This window comes from Podarcis vaucheri (genome assembly GCF_965113315.1).
Source record: "Podarcis vaucheri genome assembly, chromosome: 13".
Classification (NCBI taxonomy): domain Eukaryota; kingdom Metazoa; phylum Chordata; class Lepidosauria; order Squamata; family Lacertidae; genus Podarcis; species Podarcis vaucheri.
The window spans coordinates 10794696-10813326 of record NC_138751.1 but is presented as its reverse complement, the minus strand read 5'-3'; the positions used below and the strand labels follow the sequence as shown (position 1 = coordinate 10813326).

At 45.5% G+C, this 18631-nt stretch overlaps 2 protein-coding genes across 2 annotated transcripts; both read right to left on the bottom strand.

The window, feature by feature from the left end:
- Positions 1-2261: 2261 nt before the first annotated feature.
- Positions 2262-5900, bottom strand: LOC309516883 (olfactory receptor 4E1-like). The gene is made up of 2 exons (XM_082195839.1): positions 5852-5900; positions 2262-3239 (listed from the first exon to the last, which is right to left on the bottom strand). The coding sequence occupies exon 2, from the start codon at positions 3223-3225 to the stop codon at positions 2278-2280; it is 948 nt and encodes a 315-aa protein (XP_082051965.1). The 5' UTR covers positions 3226-3239; positions 5852-5900; the 3' UTR covers positions 2262-2277.
- Positions 5901-9740: 3840 nt separating this feature from the next.
- On the bottom strand, positions 9741-14773 carry LOC309516879 (olfactory receptor 4E1-like). The gene is made up of 2 exons (XM_082195835.1): positions 14655-14773; positions 9741-10980 (listed from the first exon to the last, which is right to left on the bottom strand). The coding sequence occupies exon 2, from the start codon at positions 10971-10973 to the stop codon at positions 10008-10010; it is 966 nt and encodes a 321-aa protein (XP_082051961.1). The 5' UTR covers positions 10974-10980; positions 14655-14773; the 3' UTR covers positions 9741-10007.
- Positions 14774-18631: the final 3858 nt, after the last annotated feature.

Here is an 18631-nt window from a genome sequence, read left to right as displayed (position 1 = left end):
TTGCCCTTACTGCAACAGGCACCATCCCTGAGCAACCAGCCCCTCCAAAATCTGAGCGTCAGGAGTCCTGGTAACTCTAGTGGCAAGTGTAGTATCCAAGGCCTGAGTGAAACTGGCATCTTCTATGCCATGAAGAAGATTATTTGAGCCATCCCTCCACCTTTGTTTAGAAACTTCTCAACTCATGGCATGAAGGCTGAAGCGAGGTTTGAAGCCTCCAGGACCTGGCCTGCGGTGATGATGTCATCATAATGCACCTGAACCTGGATGTGCCTGGTGTGCCAGAGGGCCACATTCCAGTGGTGGTGGGAAGAGCCAGAGGCATAATGCCAACATCCCTCAGATGAAAATAGGGACATTTCTCACTCTACCCCAACTGACCCTCCTCAACCCCCCCCATTTATTGCCGACCTGCCCTGGCAGAGCATTTCCTATCAGAAGAAGGGCAAGTGCCACTACTTCCATCATCCTGAGAAAACCCCTTCACCCCGATTTTATTTTATTCTTCGGTAGATTGACAAAAAGGAGAAACAAGGCACGAATAAATAAATATTAGGAAAGGGCACAATTAACAAAGCATTTTAAAAATAAAAATAAACATCAAGACTCCTTGTGCTCCACTCCTCCTTTCTTCCCACCCAGGATGGCTCTGCCCTCTGCCTGCCCCTCAGAGCCAGTTCCTCATGGTTCCTCATGGTCCTTGGTGGCAGTGGTCTCTTCTCCTCCTCACCTGCTCTCCAGCAACTGCTACAAGCTGTCTGAGAAAGGAGGCCGGCAGTGGCAGCTGTGGAGAGGCAATAGGAGCTGAAAACAAGCACCATGTCATTCTCCTCCCTGAGCTCAGCAGCAGCAGCAGCAGCAGGGGGAAATGAAATAGGGACATTCCAGGATCAAATCAGAAGCCGGGATGGCTTTTGTAATTCCAGGACTGTCCCTGGAAAATCGGAACACTTGGAGGGTTTGATAATGGGCCAAGCAGCATATGATGAATTTTACCTTGCTACATTGGGCTACTTCCTACAGATGCTTTCACACCCCCTCTGGTCTCCAACCAGGCATTATCAGAGCTCAAGGACAAATTCCAGCAAGACAAAACCACTCAAGGATAGTGTGAAGTAGAACAGGTGAAGGCCATGGCCTGAGGAGAGAGGAATGGCTGAAGAGGGATTATGGCCTAGGAAGAGACTCAAGGGCCAGGCAGAGAAGTTTGGAGGGCCACATTAGGCCCCTGGCTTTTATGGTCCCACCCCTCCATTTGTAAAGGTCCAATACAGGTCCATCATGGAGCAGGCACAGATTGTAAGCGCACCTTGGATTAAAAACATATTTATACCACTTTAACAGCCACAACTTTCCCCCAAAGAACCCTGGGAAGTGTAGTTGGTTGAGAGACCCCACACAGAGCTATCATTCCCAGAACTCTTAAGAAACTACAGTTTCCAATATTCTTTGAGGAAAGCCACGAGGGTTAAAGTGGAGCAAGCCTGCTTTAAATATATGGTGCGGATGTGGCCGCAGACTCTGAAGGGCATTTTATTGATTGACTTCATGAAGATTTTAAGAAACCTCCTCAAAGCATTTTACAAAAGGAATAAAATAATGAAATCATCAGTTAAAAAAACGTTTAAAAACAACTATTTAGCACATATAAAAAATAATTAAAATCGACAAGCTAAAAACCAGATTAAAGAACATGTCGACATTCTACATTTCTAGCTAGGCTTGCCTGAAATATATACCGTATTTTTCGCTCTATAAGATGCACCAGACCACAAGACACACCTAGTTTTTGGAGGAGGAAAACAAGAAAAAATATATTCTGAATCTCAGAAGCCAGAATAGCAAGAGGGATCGCTGTGCAGTGAAAGCAGCAATCCCTCTTGCTGTTCTGGCTTCTGGGATAGCTGCACAGCCTGCATTCGCTCCATAAGACGCACACACATTTCCCCTTACTTTTTAGGAGGGAAAAAGTGAGTCTTATAGAGCAAAAAATACGGTACATATATTAGCAAATGTTGAAAAGAGTACAGTGAAGGGACCTGCTTGATGTTAATAGGCAGGGAGTTCCAAGGATCAATAGGGAGCCTGCAGTGAAATAAATCCAGTAAAACCAAGGTTTCATATCCACTGCTGAATCCTGGGGTATACCCGAGTTCGATATGAAATATTGTTTGCTGATTGTAGTCAAAAGCTGTTCCTTCTTACTAGTTTGCAAATGATGTTCGAAATAAAGCAGCTTTGCGCTTTTATGACTGCACCTTTTCATCCCTCTTCCTGCTAATGCCCTTTGCCTTCCAGATTGACCTGTCGGCCTCGCAGCTTGTTCAGGGCATTCAGCATGTCCTCGTTCCTCAGGGTGTAGATGACCGGGTTGAGCAGAGGGGTGACCGCCGTGAAGAAGATAGAAACCACCTTGTCCGCAGCCAAACTCTTGGCTGGTCTGAGGTAGATGAAGATGCAGTGGCCCAGGAACAAGGTGACCACCGTTAGGTGAGCAGCACAAGTCGACAGAGCCTTCCGCCGCCCTTCAGAGAAGCGGTTCCTCAGGGAAACGAGGATGACCACGTAGGAGACCACCAGAACAACAAAGCAGACCACCGAGATCACCCCCGAGTTGGAGACGATGAGGATTTCGAAGACGTAAGTGTTGGCGCAGGCCAGTTTGATGACCAAAGGGACGTCGCAGAAGAAGTTGTCGATGCTGTTGGGACCGCAGTAGGGCACATTGAGCGTCAACAGTGTCAGGGCTATGGAGTGCAGCAAACCACCCAGCCACATGGCCACAGCCAAGTGGAGGCAGACCCGGCGGCTCATGATGGTGCCGTAATGGAGGGGATTGCATATGGCGGCGTAGCGGTCGTAGGCCATGATGGTGAGGAGGAAGATCTCCGTGCAAGCGAAGAGGTGGAGGAAGAACATCTGGGCTATGCATTCCCCAAAGGAGATGGTCTTCGTCTCCGCTAGGAAGTCGGTGAGCATTTTGGGCATGACCACGGAAGAATGGCAGACGTCGATGAAGGAGAGGTTGCTGAGGAAGAAATACATGGGCGTGTGAAGATGTTGGTCGTAGACGATGGTGACGACGATGAGAACGTTGCCAACTAGGATCAGGGAGTAGATAGCTGTGAAGAAAACGAAGAGCACCAGTTCGGTGCTGTGGCTAGTGGTCAAGCCTGACAGGACAAATGTCTTCACCGTAGTGACATTCTCTGGTACTGCATCCATCTCTGTGGCGGAGGCTGGAAGGGATGCAGGACAGAAACAGGGAGGATGAGAAACTGAAATTCTGATTGGCCTGGAGTCTCTTTGGGTGAAAACACACAGAACCACCCCAAATACACAGGAAGAGAAGAGGGGACCTGATTTGTTTTTTTTAAAGGAAAAGGAAGTTGAAATCTACTTTTGCCTGTGATTAGTGTTACGTGGCATTCAGAAACCTTGAATTTTTTATTAAGCTAAAAAAACCAGCCGCAGACTCCCAGCAAAGGAAGAATGGATCCAAAAACTTACGGAATGTGCAGAAATGGTGAAACGTACCGGATGAATAAGTAATCAAGATAACAAACTTTTGATAAAAGAATGGAAATGGTTTATTGAATATTTACAGTAAACAGTTAAAAACACTGGCAGGATTATTGTAATAACCCGCAGTTACGTAAGAGTATATATTGAAAGAAGATAAATAAACAAGTTAAGTGAATTTGGATATGCAGAAGATATTAAAAATAAATTTAAGAAACTGCAGAAAGAGGTGGAAGGAAGTCAGGTTTTAAAACAGGGGTCAGCAAACTTTTTCAGCAGGGTCGCTTAGACCTTGTGAGGGGCCAGACTATATTTTGGGGGAAAAACAAAAAATGAATGAATTCCTATCCCCCACAAATAACCCAGAGATGCATTTTAAATAAAAGGACACTTTCTACTCATGTAAAAACACGCTGATTCCCGGACCATCCACAGGCCAGATTTAGAAGGCGATTGGGCTGGATCCGGCCCCTGGGCCTTAGTTTGCCTACCCATGTTTTAAAATGTCAAAATGATTGTAAAATCAGTGAAATGTATAAATAATAATAATTTTAAAAACCAGCCGCAGAGTTCAGATCTAGTTTGGGGCTAAGGCAGTGGGAGAGAGGAGGGTTAATTCCACCCTCTCTGCTATGCCCCTAATATGAGGAGGGGAAAAAGATATACTTATTTCTATTGATAGATTTATGGATATGCCACCTTCTGAGTCATAGCTTACCTGAGGAGGCTCAGGAAAAAAAAAAGTGTCATCCACTTTGACCATGATTAAGAAGGCTAGATAAAAACAAATAACAGGGGCGAGGGGGCAGTCCTGTGGCAAGATCTGCTGGTATGAGTGGCTTAAGATGCAGAGGATCTCCACCTCAGCTGGCTGATTCCCAACCTGGGTTCAGCCAGAGATACACAGGCATAATTTCCCAGCACAGCTGGCTAAGTTGAGGCCGGTGTAAGTGCCCAAAAGGGGGTCTTTGTGCAGTGTGGTGGGACCAGAGAGTGGGGGACCTAGGCTGGATCCTAAGAAAATTCTGCTCAATCATGTAACCGGGGAATCTGGTGTAAACTACTGTTTTAAAGGCTTGTTTCCCCTCTGCTAGATCTAGGCAGACCTGCAGTGAGAACCCAGCTGCTGAACAGGGGTTGGATCTGGTGTAACTTTAAAGGTAAAGGTAAACTTTAAAGGTAAAGGTAAAGGTACCCCTGCCCGTACGGGCCAGTCTTGACAGACTCTAGGGTTGTGCGCTCATCTCACTCTAGAGGCCGGGAGCCAGCGCTGTCCGGAGACACTTCCGGGTCACGTGGCCAGCGTGACGAAGCTGCTCCGGCAACCGGCACAAGCGCAGCACACGGAAACACCGTTTACCTTCCCGCTATAAAGGGTGTAACTTTAGGCTGGCTTAATTTACACCAACCAGCTCCTTGTGCATAGGATTGCTCCCTAGCAATCCTAAAAAAACCTACAACCCCCGCCCCCAAACAGTAAAACAGCAGCAGCCCATGCAAAGGACACTACAGCAAATGACAGAACAGAAAGAGCAAAGAAGAGAGAGGAGGGAGGGAAGGAAGGAAGGAAGGAAGGAAGGAAGGAAGGAAGGAAGGAAGGAAGGATGGAAGTGTGCCCCTCAAGATGGCAATAGTTCAGTCTAATGATGGATGAATCGCTCAATTTCAGTTTCTCTCAGTTTTTCCATTTTTGAGTCCTAAATTCATTTCTCCACATTTCTGGATCGGTTCATGATTTTTTTTTCCTTTACAAAAAGGTCCCTGTGAAAAGTCACCAGCATTTTTGTGCAAATTTCTCCTAACATATGCCATTTTGTGTGCTATTTTGCCTGCATGTTATTCTCATTATGCTGGATCTCATTTCTGCATTTGGGCAGTGCAAATGAAGAATACACACGGCTCCCTTGATGAACAATGCATTGACACCCATTTAAAAATTAACAACTGCTAGGACTTGGCTAATTTGTCCCAGTTTTGGACCTCAGTGACAGGTGTGATTTCGAGTATGTTTCCATATAGAATTTCAACAGAAAAGTTTTGTTCATTTAAGATCTGGTCAAATCCATAGGATAGATTTAAACCACATCCTGCCCACATTGAAAGCACATGACTTCCCCAACAAATCCTAGAAACTGTAGTTTCCCTCTTGCACAGCTGCAATTCCCAGCATCCTTAACAAATGACAGTTCCCAGGATTTTTTTTTTTTTTGGGGGGGGGAATTAATGCACTTTAAATGTGCATTATATGTGCTTTCAGGGAATGCTGTGCATCCACTCACAGAATCCCAAACCCTCCCTTCTGCAACTGAATGAATAAAATGTCACTTACATTTCTTTCTGGAGGTGCTGGAGATTCTTAGGGTGGGGATATTTTTGGACAAGCGTCTAATGTTCAGTTTAAAAACAGTTTCTTCTGACTGCCTCTGAAGGCCACGCAGTTCAGCTCAAGCGAATCAGAGAGAAGAACTTGTAATTTCTACACTCTCTTCAAAGCGCATTTTGATTCTTCCAGGCTGCCTTTCTAAGACAGTCCTAGCTGAATTTGCTTTGAATAAAATTGCTACTATAAAGTGTAGTCTTGGGCCAAATGAATAATCCTGCATATAGATTGCCTCTAAACTAACATGAAGTTTAGATCCAGATCAGGTCTCTACATTTTGGTTTCCCTTTGGCATAATTCAAATATAGAAAGAATCCAAGTCTTCAGTTTCATTCAAGTTTCATTTTTTGAGAGACCTAAGGAGTTGTGGTTAAAGTAAGGACTACCCAACCCATAAGTAAGGGAAGCAAAAAGGCTTTGCCTCCTCTCGTTGCCAGCTCTGGAGATCCTTTATGCTTTTCCTCCCTCAATATGCTTCTTATTCTGTCATAGCCAATAATGTGTAACACCAACTGGAGCATCAAAGCAAGGATTGCAAGCTGAAGTTCTCACAATTAAGTCACGGGGGAGGTCTTACGCAAGTTGCCCCAAAGTTTTAGAAACGTCAAAGTTAAGCCTGGCGTCGTTTAACAAGCCCTCTTAGGTTTTGAGGAATCGTGTGTCAATTTGGACAGAGAACAACACAACAATTGGCCATAATTGCACAACGGAAACTCAGCCAGTCTAACTCCATTCATGGCACAGGTCTAGAACAGGGGATGCAGTGAGGATCACTAGCTAGATCATTTGAACCAAAGGTGGGTGGATTAGGCCAAAAGCCCATCTTCTTCAATATCCCATTCTCACAGGTAACCAAGCAGATGCTTCCAGGAAGCCTGCAAGCAGGACTTGAGAATCACAGTTCTCTCCCCACTTGGGATTCCCAAGAACTGGTTTTCAGAGGCAGAATAAAAGCCTGAAAGAGAATCCGAGACTTGGGAGAAGAAACAATGGAAGAGGACTGGAAAAAATTTAAGGACTATTTACAAAAATATTATAAGTTATATGAATGTTAAGAATTTGCATGATTTGGAAAATCCAGCTTCAGCAACAAGATTTGGAGATACAGGAAATTAAGTTACAATTATGAAAGAGCTAAAGTTTAATGTAATGTTATACCTAATTTATGGCAAAAGTAAAGTGACAATAAGTATCTTAAACTTAAAATATAATATTTTGGAAGTACAAAGAAATGCATGAAACAAGGTAATAATTTGCTGAGAATTTTATTGTAAAGAATGCAGGGTGAGGGAGATGTGGGGAAGCTCAATTGGTTATGAAAAAATGTCTTGAAAAGTTGGATTTCTTTATTCTTTTTTCTTCTTTCTGTTATTTCTGCTTTATATCTGACTTTACATCTGTATTAAAAAAAGCAATAAAAAATATTATATAAAAAAAATAAAAGCCTGAAAGGAAACAAAGTGTGGCTGGGAGATCCAACAATGTTTGAGTTTGGCTGACCCTCTACTGATCACCCAGTCTATACCACTTCAGACTGCAGGTCCTCTATAGGGGGAAAACTCCTTGCATGCAGAAAGCTAGCACATGATGCAGGATATACCTCCAAAAAAGGTATGCTGGTCTGGAAGAACCTTTCTTTCTATGGGGCGGGCACATTTACAAGTGCCACATTGCCAAGTGCCTGTTTCACACTTAATGAAGGCTTGATTTTTAGTGTGCCTGTTCTCTGGAATTCCCTGCCCCTGGATATTAGGCAGGCATTTCCTTGGTGCTGTTAATGTCTGCTAAAAATAGGCAAGCCTACACGGGCATGTAATTTTATTATGTACAGTGCATTTGTTTTAAAAATCTTTTGCATTTATATTTCTGTAATTTTGCTACGTCTTTCTGCTTTTGCTGCCATTTAAAAAAACGAATATTATATACTATTCTGTGTAAACTGTGTAGAGATTTTTTTTTTAAAAAAAAACACCTAAGCAGTATATGAATCTTATTAAATGAATACAGTGGTACCTCGGGTTACAAACGCTTTGGGTTACAAACTCTTTAGGTTACAGACTCCGGTAACCCGAAAGTAGTAAAAGGTAAAGGTAAAGGGACCCCTAACCATTAGGTCCAGTCGTGGCTAACTCTGGGGTTGCGGTGCTCATCTCGCTTTATTGGCTGAGGGAGCCAGCGTACAGCTTCCGGGTCATGTGGACAGCATGACTAAGCCGCTTTTGGCGAACCAGAGCAGTGCACGGAAACACCGTTTACCTTCCCGCCAGAGTGGTACCTATTTATCTACTCGCACTTTGACATGCTTTCAGACTGCTAGGTTGGCAGGAGCAGGTAACGAGGAATGGGAGCTCACCCCGTCGCGGGGATCGAACCGCCGACCTTCTGATCGGCAAGTCCTAGGCTCTGTGGTTTAACCCACAGCGCTACCCACATCCCTAACCCGGAAGTAGTACCTCGGGTTTAAGAACTTTGCTTCAGGATGAGAACAGAAAGCGTGCAGTGTTAGCGTGGCAGGCCCCATTAGCTAAAGTGGTACCTCAGGTTAAGAACAGTTTCAGGTTAAGAATGGACCTCCGGAATGAGTTAAGTTCTTAACCAGAGGTACCACTGTAAAAGCTTTGTCTGGAGATGCCAGGAATTGATTCTGGCACCTTTTGAATGCGAAGCAGGTGCTCTGCCGCTGAGTGACAACCTTCCCCCAGCCACACTGCCTCTCCTGTATAGACCTTTAAAGTAACACGGCGAAATCCTTCAGTTGTTTCAGGCAGCTGCAGGGATTTTGTTATATTCCCTGCACAGTTTGTGCACTGAAATGCACCCCTCTGTAGCAAGCAGAAGCCCCCCTCCCCTTCCACAAAATACAGTGGTACCTCGGGTTAAGAACTTAATTCGTTCCGGAGGTCCATTCTTCACCTGAAACTGTTCTTAACCTGAAGCACCACTTTAGCTAATGGGGCCTCCTGCTGCTGCTGCACCACTGCTGCATGATTTCTGTTCTCATCCTGAAGCAAAGCTTTTAACCTGAGGTACTATTTCTGGTTTAGCAGAGTCTGTAACCTGAAGCGTATGTAACCCGAGGTACCACCGCAGTTTGAAATCCAAGCTAAAGTGTGCAAGTCAAGTGGCATTTCTAGATGCATGTGTAAGTTTATTAAATATGCATTTTGCTCATCAACATTTGCTGCTCATGTTTATTTTCATTTTCTCCATATGCAGAAACTAGAGTTTGCAAGTTTGCCAGGGGCCATGTTGGCATCAATGGACACTTCAGCCTTTAGAAGCTCTGACCCATAGGCTCTTAAAACATAGCAGGGAACAGCAAGTGCTCACCCAGTAACATACCGTATTTTTCGCCCCATAGGACGCACCGGCCCATAGGACGCACCACGTTTTTTTGGGGGGGGAATAAAGAAGAAAAAATTATTTCCCCCCCAGGCGCTTGTGGGGCAGGCAGCGGGGAGAAGCGCTCTTCTCCCCACTGCCCGCCTGGAGATCAGGTCCGGGGACAGCAGGGAGACGCGCTGTGTCTCCCTGCTGTCCCCGGAGTGGTGGGGCAGGCAGCGGGGAGAAGCGCTCTTCTCCCCGCCGTCAGCCTCCAAACCACTTCGGGAGACAGCGGGATGGCGGCCTTCCGCCTCCTTCTGTCCCCCGACCTTGTGGGGCTGGCGCTGGGGCTCTCCTGAAGCCTGGAGAGCGAGAGGGGTCGGTGCGCACCAACCCCTCTCGCTCTCCAGGCTTCAGAGAAAGCCTGCATTCGCCCCATAGGACGCACCCACATTTCCCCTTCATTTTTGGAGGGGAAAAAGTGCGTCCTATAGGGCGAAAAATACGGTAATAAGGATAAGTCTTTTGTGATTGCAGGAGTTTGAAGTTTGATCAGGGGGATCAGGAAACTGCCTTAACTCATGTACCCAAGTTGAAAAGCTCTGAGTGCCAGGTTCTCCTCTATGTTCCAAACCCCACATTTTCATGGTGAACCCATGGAAGATGTGCAGTGCTTGAGATCCATGCTCGCTTGCCCGATTTCACCCTGGCTGTGGTGAGATTTCAACTGGGCCCTTCTCCCCACCTTCCCTCAGCACCTCCTCATACTACAGCCGGACCCTCACTTTTTCTCCGCCGTCACCTTCCTGCCAAACAGTTTGTTGAGCGCCTGCTTCATGTCCTCGTTCCTCAGCGTGTAGATGATGGGGTTGAGCAGAGGGGTGACGGCAGTGAAGAAGACCGACACCACCTTGTCCTCCGAGAAGCTGGTGGAGGGGCGGGAATAAATGAAGATGCAGTGCCCCAGGAAGAGGGTCACCACCGTGAGGTGGGCTGCGCATGTCGAGAGTGCCTTGCGCCGGCCTTCCGCAAGACGTTTGCGGAGGGAGACCAGGATGATGCCGTAGGAGACCACCAGGACCACGAAGCAGACCACGGAGATCAGCCCCGAGTTGGAAACAATGAGGATCTCGATGACGTAGGTGTCTGTGCATGCGAGCCTGATGACCGGGGGGACGTCACAGAAGAAGTTGTCAACCTTCTGGGGCCCACAGTAGGGTAGCTTGATGGTCATGCCAGTCAAGGCGAGAGAGTGCACTGTGCCACCCAACCAGATCGTGCCGGCCAGCAGGAGGCAGACCTTCTGGTTCATGATGGTGAGGTAATGCATTGGGTTGCAGATGGCCACATAGCGGTCATAGGCCATGACGGTGAGGAGGAAGATCTCCGTGCAGGCAAAGAGGTGGAGGAAGAACATCTGGGCCACGCAGCCCCCGAAGGAGATGGTCTTTGCAGTTGAGAGGAAGTCAGCCAGCATCTTGGGCACAGTGACTGTGGAGTGGCAGACGTCGATGAAGGAGAGGTTGCTCAGGAAGAAGTACATGGGAGTGTGCAGCCCCTGGTTGTGGATGATGGTGACCACAATGAGAATATTGCCAGCCAAGGTGAGCAGGTAGACCACCAGGAAGACCACAAAGAGCACCAGCTGCGTCCCAGGGTCGTTGGACAGCCCTACGAGGATGAACTCGGTCACCGAGGTCTGGTTTGGGGCTACCACAGTCCAGTTTGGAACCACACGTTCTTCCATTTCTGTTCTAGAGAAAGGGAAAGGGCATAAGAACATTTTGAGTGACCTAGAAGGTCCTTTATTTATTATTTCATACACTCTACATATTGTTTGACTGAAAAGAGAAACCCTCAGAGCTGTTTACAGATTGAAGATATCTGATTTATACAAACTTGCAACATATGAACAGCTTGCATATGAACGCAGACTTGCCGTGGACAAATTCAATGATATTTGGATTCCATTCTTACAAATACTGTAACAGGTGAAGATCTTCATAAAATACAACTTTGTAAAGTACAGTCATACCTCTGGTTGCGTTCGCTTCATGTTGTGGATTTTTAGGTTGCGAATGCAGCAAACCTGGAAGTGTATACTTCTGGGTTTTGCCATGCGCACACAGAAGCGATCTGCATGCTTCGCACACGCGCAGAACCGCTCTATTGCGCTTCACGCACGTGCAGAAGCGGCGCTCTACCTATGGACTTTTTGGGAAGCTCACAAGGAGGGCATGAAAGCAATGGCCCATTCCTACTATTGGCTCCCTAGAAACTGGCCTCTAATGGCATAATTGCCTTTGACCATGGAGGTTCTATATACCGGTAGCTATCATGGTCAGTCTGTGGAGGGGTTACTGGTTTGTTTCTGATTATGCATTTTGTGTTTTTATATTGTGATTTTATCTTGTGAACCGCCCTGAGACCTGTGGGTACAGGGCAATATACAAATTTAAATAATAATAATAATGATATGCATTATACATTTAAAGTACTGTAGTACCACACCATGCTTTCAAGCAAGCCATGGCTTCCCATGAAGAATCCTGGGAACTGTAGTTTGTAAAGGGTGCTGAGCGTTATTGGGAGGCCCCTATTCCCACCACACAGCTGCAATTCTCAGAATTCCCAGAGAAGAGGGATTGACTGTTAAGCCGCACCGAGCCTTGAAACAAGAGGCAGGATCCGAGTTTAAGGGGATATTCTAGCCTGACAAAATCACTCAGGTCGGCTGCAGAGGAAGGGCTAGGAGTGGGTTTGGTTGGGGAAGGGTGCATGGCCCATGGAAAACACTGAGGGCCACACAAAGAGGCTTGGAGAGCCACCTTCAGCCACCAGCCCTGAGGTTCTGCACCACAACCTGCCTCTTTTGACCAGCAGTGGCTCTCCAGGGCTTCACCAACATACTTTCCCAGTCCTACCTAGAGATGGCAGGAATTGAATCTGGAACCTTCTACATGTAAATATATATTCTTTGGCACTGTGCTGCTGAACAGGGTGGATTTGATTTAAATCAAATCAATTTAAATCACAATTTAAACCACTAGTCAGTAAGACTTGATTTAAATCATTTTTTTTTACAGAAAGGCTCATTCTTGCTGCTGTAATCTTAATATTTACAACCAGATGAAGGTTTCATTTTTGGAATTATAAATTTTCACAGTAGTTTTTACAGTTAAATCAAAAATTACTGATTTGGTTATACTATTAGAAATACATAGACAGATAATTATGACATTTTTGTGAGGTTTAATAAGTTAACTGTTTATGTTTGGACAACTTTTCTTCTGTACTTTATTGGAAGGAGAAAAATAAATCATTTCGTAATAACAATTTAAACAATTTATTTAACTAAAATATTAACATTACACCATATGTATCCATGTTTGTTAACTGATGTGGTTAAACATTTTTTTTTTAAAAAAACACCTTAGACTGAGTTTTAGCAAACATGAAAAACTTAAAACAAACCCTTATTTCCTGATGAATCCTTTGGACTATAATGTAACTTAAATAGAAAACTATATTTAGAAAGATTTTTCTGCCAAAAGCATTTTATTTTAAAAATCCATTTTTTTAAAAAAAAAATCCAATTAAAAACATAAAATCCGATTTAAATTTTTAAAATCCAATTTTTAATTTTTTTTAAAAAAACCATTGTTTTTTTAAAAAAACATCATTGATTTTTATCCACCCTGGTGCTGAAAAATCCTGAAGCCTGTTCTGCTTCTCCATAGATCTTTGACACAATGATCTTCCTATCCACCCATGTATTCTGTCCCCTGTACACACATACCACCAACTCTTAGGTAAAGGTAAAGGACCCCTGACAGTTAAGTCCAGCTGCAGATTACTCTGGGGTTGCAGTGCTCATCACACTTTACTGGCCGAGGGAGCCGGCATTTGTCCGCAGACAGTTTTTACGGGTCATGTGGCCAGCATGACCAAGCCGCTTCTGGTGAAAACAGAGCAGCGCACGGAAATGCCGTTTACCTTCCCGCCGGAGCGGTACCTATTTATCTACTTGCACTTTGACGTGCTCTCGAACTGCTAGGTTGGCAGGAGCAGGGACTGAGCAACAGGAGCTCACCTCGTTGCGGGGATTCGAACTGCCAACCTTTCGATCGGCAAGCCCTAGGCTCAGTGGTTTAGACCACAGCGCCACCCGTGTCCCCTACCACCAACTCTTAGTTAACCATATATGTGGCATCTCACCCTCAGGATTGTGGGTGCCCACTGCCACAAGGTGGACATGTGATATCATACAAACACACAACTCTTCCTCCACTTCTGAGCCCCCCCCCCGGAAAAGGGTGCCTGAACTGCTTCTCTCTCAGTACTATGATTCTCTCCGCACAGAACTACAATTCCCAGAGCTCCATGTGAAGAAGAACTGGCCATTCTGATAATTTTAGCTCTGTGAGGAGAACAGGGGGCTACTAATAGCTCTCAGCACCTCTTAATAAACTACAGTTCCTTCCTGGGATTCTTTGGGAGAATCCCCCTCCTTTGAGAGAGGAGAGGAGAAGAAGGATTGTAAAGAGTGGTAAAGAAATCAGGCAATGCAGCCAGATTGCTTTCAAATGAAATATAGATAATTGTTGCTATAACTTCACTATGGTAACCATACAGGGGCCAAAGTACACCTTAATTCTGAGGTGGTAAGAGATGGGGGAGAGATTTGATTCAGGCCACATTTAAAGATGAACCTATTAACTTCGCACTTTCTGAAACAATATAAGCATCGACACACAGCCATCCATCAAAATCCACACTTATCTAAATCTTGCAGTGAAGGTCTCCGGCCAACGAAGCTTTGCAAAAATGCATATATTAGGGGAATGAACATAACAGTGGAAATGACATAAGAAAATGCGTTACATTAGGAGCAAGTGCTCGCAAAAATGTTTACTCTAGTCAAAACCACATACAAAATCTGTTTCTTCAGAGAAATTCACACTGTTTAGCCCTCGCCATCCTTGAGATTTCCCCTATCAAAATCTCTCTCTCTCTCTCTCTCTCTCTCTCTCTCTCTCTCTCTCACACACACACACACACACACACACACACACACACAAAGAGAGAGCTGCTGTTAATTTTGCTGGAGAAAAATGAATCCAGATTTTTTTTGGTACATTGGGGCAAATGCAATAGGAGCTGTGTGTGTGTGTGTGTGTGTGTGATTTTGATCAGAAAAACTGCTTTGGGGAGCATTAAACACCTCTTTCCCCTGGTCTGAACTGCCTTCACACCCACATCCTTGCTTAAGATTTATTTTATCTTAAAAGAAGCAGCAGAAGAAGAGGAGCAGCAGAAGCTGATAAGGAGTCTTATTTCAAACCTCTAAGAAAGTTATTTTAGCATCAACCAACCCCTAAATCTTTTCAAGTGATCCATGCTTTCAAATGATAAATAAAAAAAAGACCTGCAAGGTTGCAGTAGCCTCGGGATTATAGCTGCCGTTTTTCACTGTTGTCTTCTGAAAAGTTTAAGAACCAGGCTGCAGCTTTGCTTCTCTCAGGATATATAACCTTCTGCTGTTTTGCATCAATCCAGGCTCTTGCCAACTTCACTTCGTTGCAATTCTTTAGCAAGTCAGCCCCGCAGAGATCAGAACTCCTGACAGGCACCACAAGGGAGATAGTTAGGACGTTCAAAACTTCCACGATGTTTCCGAACATTTGTACAGCATCGCTGTTCTCTGCAAGGGGAAGGAAAAAACAACTGTATTCTTGAATTTGGATTCTCTGCTGTTCTGATCCAATGTGAATGTGCTTTTGTGCTGCCCGGTGAGGTGAGATATGAAGGAGCCCTTGAGTAATGGTGGTGAGGAGGAGGCAGGAGCCCACAAGCCTGAAACCCCCCCCCCAATTTCAACCTATTCATGCCCCTCCCCGAGATGTGGAACCTCTGGCCCTGCAGTTGTTGCTGGACTACAACTCCATTCATCCCCTGCTATTCTGTTTGGGACTGATGGGAGTTTGAGTTCAGTGACATCTGGAGAACTAGAGGGGTCCAGGGCAACCTCATCAAAGTGCGTCAGGGGTGGCATCTCACTCTCAGGCCCATGGGTGCCCACTGCCACAACGTAGACATGTGATGTCACACCCACACACATACAAAACTCCCTCCCCGGAAAAGGGTGCGTTTCTCACTGGCTGCAGAAAACAGAGCTGAACTGCTTTTCTCTTGGAACAACAATTCTCTCCTCTCAGAACTACAATTCCCAGAGTTCCATGTCAAGAAGAACTGGCCATTCTGATAATTTTAGCTCTGTGAGGGGAACAGAGGTCCCCAGTGGCGTAGCGTCGGTTGTCAGCACCCGGGGCAAGGCAAGTAATTTGTGCCCCCTAACCCGTGGATTTGCGCCCCCTAACCTGTGGATTTGCGCCCCCTAACCCTAACCCCCAGATGTTGCGCCCGGTGCGGCCGGCCCCCCTGCACCCCCCACGCTATGCCACTGGGGGTCACCTAGCAGCTCTCAGCACCTCTTAACAAACATTTATTTATTTTTTGAATTTATATATCGCCCAATACCTGGAGTCTCAGGGTGGTTCACAGAACAAAATCAAAATATAAAACCACAAAATATATATTCAAAATAAAAACAACCCCCCAAAAAACCTCACATTTTAAAAGGGCATAGGATGTAAATTGGATCAACCAAAGGCCTGGTTAAAAAGAATCACTTTTGCCTGGTGTCTAAAGGTGTGTAATGAAGGTGCCAGGCAAACTTCCCTGGGGAGAGCATTCTACAGACGGGGAGCCACTGCAGAGAAGGCCCTGTTCTCATGTTGCCACCCTCTGGGCCTCTCAAGGAGGAGGCACACGAAGGAGGGCCTCAGAAGATGATCTTAGGGTCTGGGTAGGTTCATATGGAAAGAGGTGGTGCTTGAGGCATTGCGGTCCTGAGCCATTTCAAGGTTTTAGAGGTCAAATCCAGCATTTTAGCCAGTGCAGTTGGTGTAATATGCTCAAACTGTCTTGCTCTGGTGAGCAACCTGGCCGCTGAATTCCGCACTAACTGAAGTTTCCAAACTGTCTTCAGAGGCAGCCCTACGTATAACGCATTGCAGTAATCTAACCTTGAGGTTACCAGAGCATAGACAGCAGTAGTTAGGCTATCCCTGTCCAGATAGGGGCGTAGCTGGGCCACCAGCTGAAGCTGATGGAAGCACTGAGGCCACCTGAGTCTTGAGCGACAGCAAAGGATCCAGGAGGACCCCCAAGCTCCTTCAGAGGAATTAAAACCCCATCAAGAACTACATCAAGAACCCATCAAGGAACTATAGTTCCTTCCCAGGATTCTTTGGGGGAAGCCATTACTTTTCAAAATGATATCATACTGCTTTAAATGTGTGGTGCAGACAGGGCCTAACAGTGAATGCTTGTGAATGCTTATGTAGCCAAACCAGTGCCATCTACACAGAAGTGTCATGTATAATTAGGCTTGTTTAAAATAAAAAAGGTGGTGGATAGGGAACCCAGCGAAGCTCAGTGAGGACTTAGCATGCTCAGAAGGGACAGAAAGCTGACTCTTCTTTTTTGGCGATCACTCATACCTCAGTAAGATTGTCTTCCATAAACATGGTTTTAACAGTGAGTCCATAAGTGACTGTGGAGGCCAATTCTGGATCCACACATCCTTCCACAGTGGGAACATAGGTTTCCAGGTGGGAGTTGATCACGGTGAGGGTTTGCCAAGCGTGCCTTCCTCTTAGCATGTTTCTCCCTTCGTCCTGAGTTCAAGCATCTTCGAAGCCCATGACACCTTTGGTAAAGGCTGCTCTCCAACTGGAGCACTCGTAGGCCAGTGTTTCCCAGTTGTCTGTGTTTATACTACATTTTTTAAAGATTTGCCTTGAGAGAGTCTTTAAACCTCTTTCGTTGACCACCAGCATTACACTTTCCATTTTAAAGTTCGGAATGGAGTAGTTGCTTTGGAAGACGATAATTAGGCATTCAAATAATGACCAGTCCAATGAAGTTGATGTTGAAGAATCATTGTGGTTGGGGGAGGAAATGCCTCTGTATGCTTGTTGCCGGAAACCTCAGGTGGGGAGGATATTGTGCTTGGGTACTGCTTGAGGTCATGGGATGCGGGTGGCGCTGTGGGTTAAACCACAGAGCCTAGGACTTGCTGATCAGAAGGTTGGCGGTTCAAATCCCCATGACGGGGTGAGCTCCCGTTCTTTGGTCCCAGCTCCTGCCAACCTAGCAGTTTGAAAGCACATCAAGTGCAAGTAGATAAATAGGTACCACTCTGGCGGGAAGGTAAACAGCGTTTCCGTGCGCTGCTCTGGTTCACCAGAAGCAGCTTAGTCATGCTGGCCACATGACCCGGAAGCTGTCTGTGGACAAACGCTGGCTTCCTTGGCCTATAGAGCGAGATGAGTGCCGCAACCCCAGAGTCGTCTGCGACTGGACCTAATGGTCAGGGGGTACCCTTACCTTTTTACTGCTTGAGGATTCCCACATTCATCTGGTTGGCCACTGTGAGAACAGGATGCTGGACTAGATAGCTGATCCAGCAGGTCCTTCTTATGTTTTTAAAGAAGGAAGATACAAGTAGAGAGAGGAGGTGTTTATATTCACCCCAACATCTGTTTCGAATTTTAGGTAAGCTTGGAGAATGACAAAAGTGACCACTAGGGGTCAGAAAACAACCAGGAATGATCAATGCCTTTTAAAATTTTGTGATAAGGAAGGATAAAATTCTGGAAAAAAGGAGGACGAAGAGGAGATGAAGGTGTGATTGAAACAGAATGAGAGGCTTCTGATCTCATTATGGGGCCTGCCAGTGTCCTGACATCAAATTACATCATGGACATCACAGCCCATAACAATGAGAAATGTACGTCTTCTTCATGTTTCATGTATCTGTTTCTGATGATAACTTCCCTAGCTAGTCTCTGTCTCACACATTGGATCTAGAAGAGCAAGTTACAGCAACTGAAGGTACAGGCATACCCTTTAATGCTCGGTTTGCGTTGAACAGGCTGCACTCCTCCCTTCACCCCAGCTTGAAACATGGGCCTCCTTTTTAATTTTTTACCACACCTGTTCATCCTTTTCTTTCCCTCATTCCAAGGAATTCTGCCCCTGTAAATGGAGGTTAAAACATGTTTTCTAACCATGGTTAAGTCTGTTGTTCTAAACATACAGAGGCCAATTCTGCTCAGCATGAGAGCATAGCTGTCAATGTTTCCCTTTTTTAAAGGGAAAGTCCCTTATTCCGAATAGGATTCCTCACAAGAAAAGGGAAAAGTTGACAGCTATGCATGAGAGTCATTTGGAGACCCCGATTCACCTCATGGATTCCCTGGGAAGAGGGATTGATTGTTAAACCACTCTTAGCACCCTTAACAAAGTCCAGCACCCAGGAATCTTTGGGGGATGCCA

What these genes read in the sequence shown, in the direction of transcription:
- LOC309516883 (XM_082195839.1), bottom strand. Translation starts at nt 3,225, where the DNA reads ATGGATGCAGTACCAGAGAATGTCACTACGGTGAAGACATTTGTCCTG.
- LOC309516879 (XM_082195835.1), bottom strand. Translation starts at nt 10,973, where the DNA reads ATGGAAGAACGTGTGGTTCCAAACTGGACTGTGGTAGCCCCAAACCAG.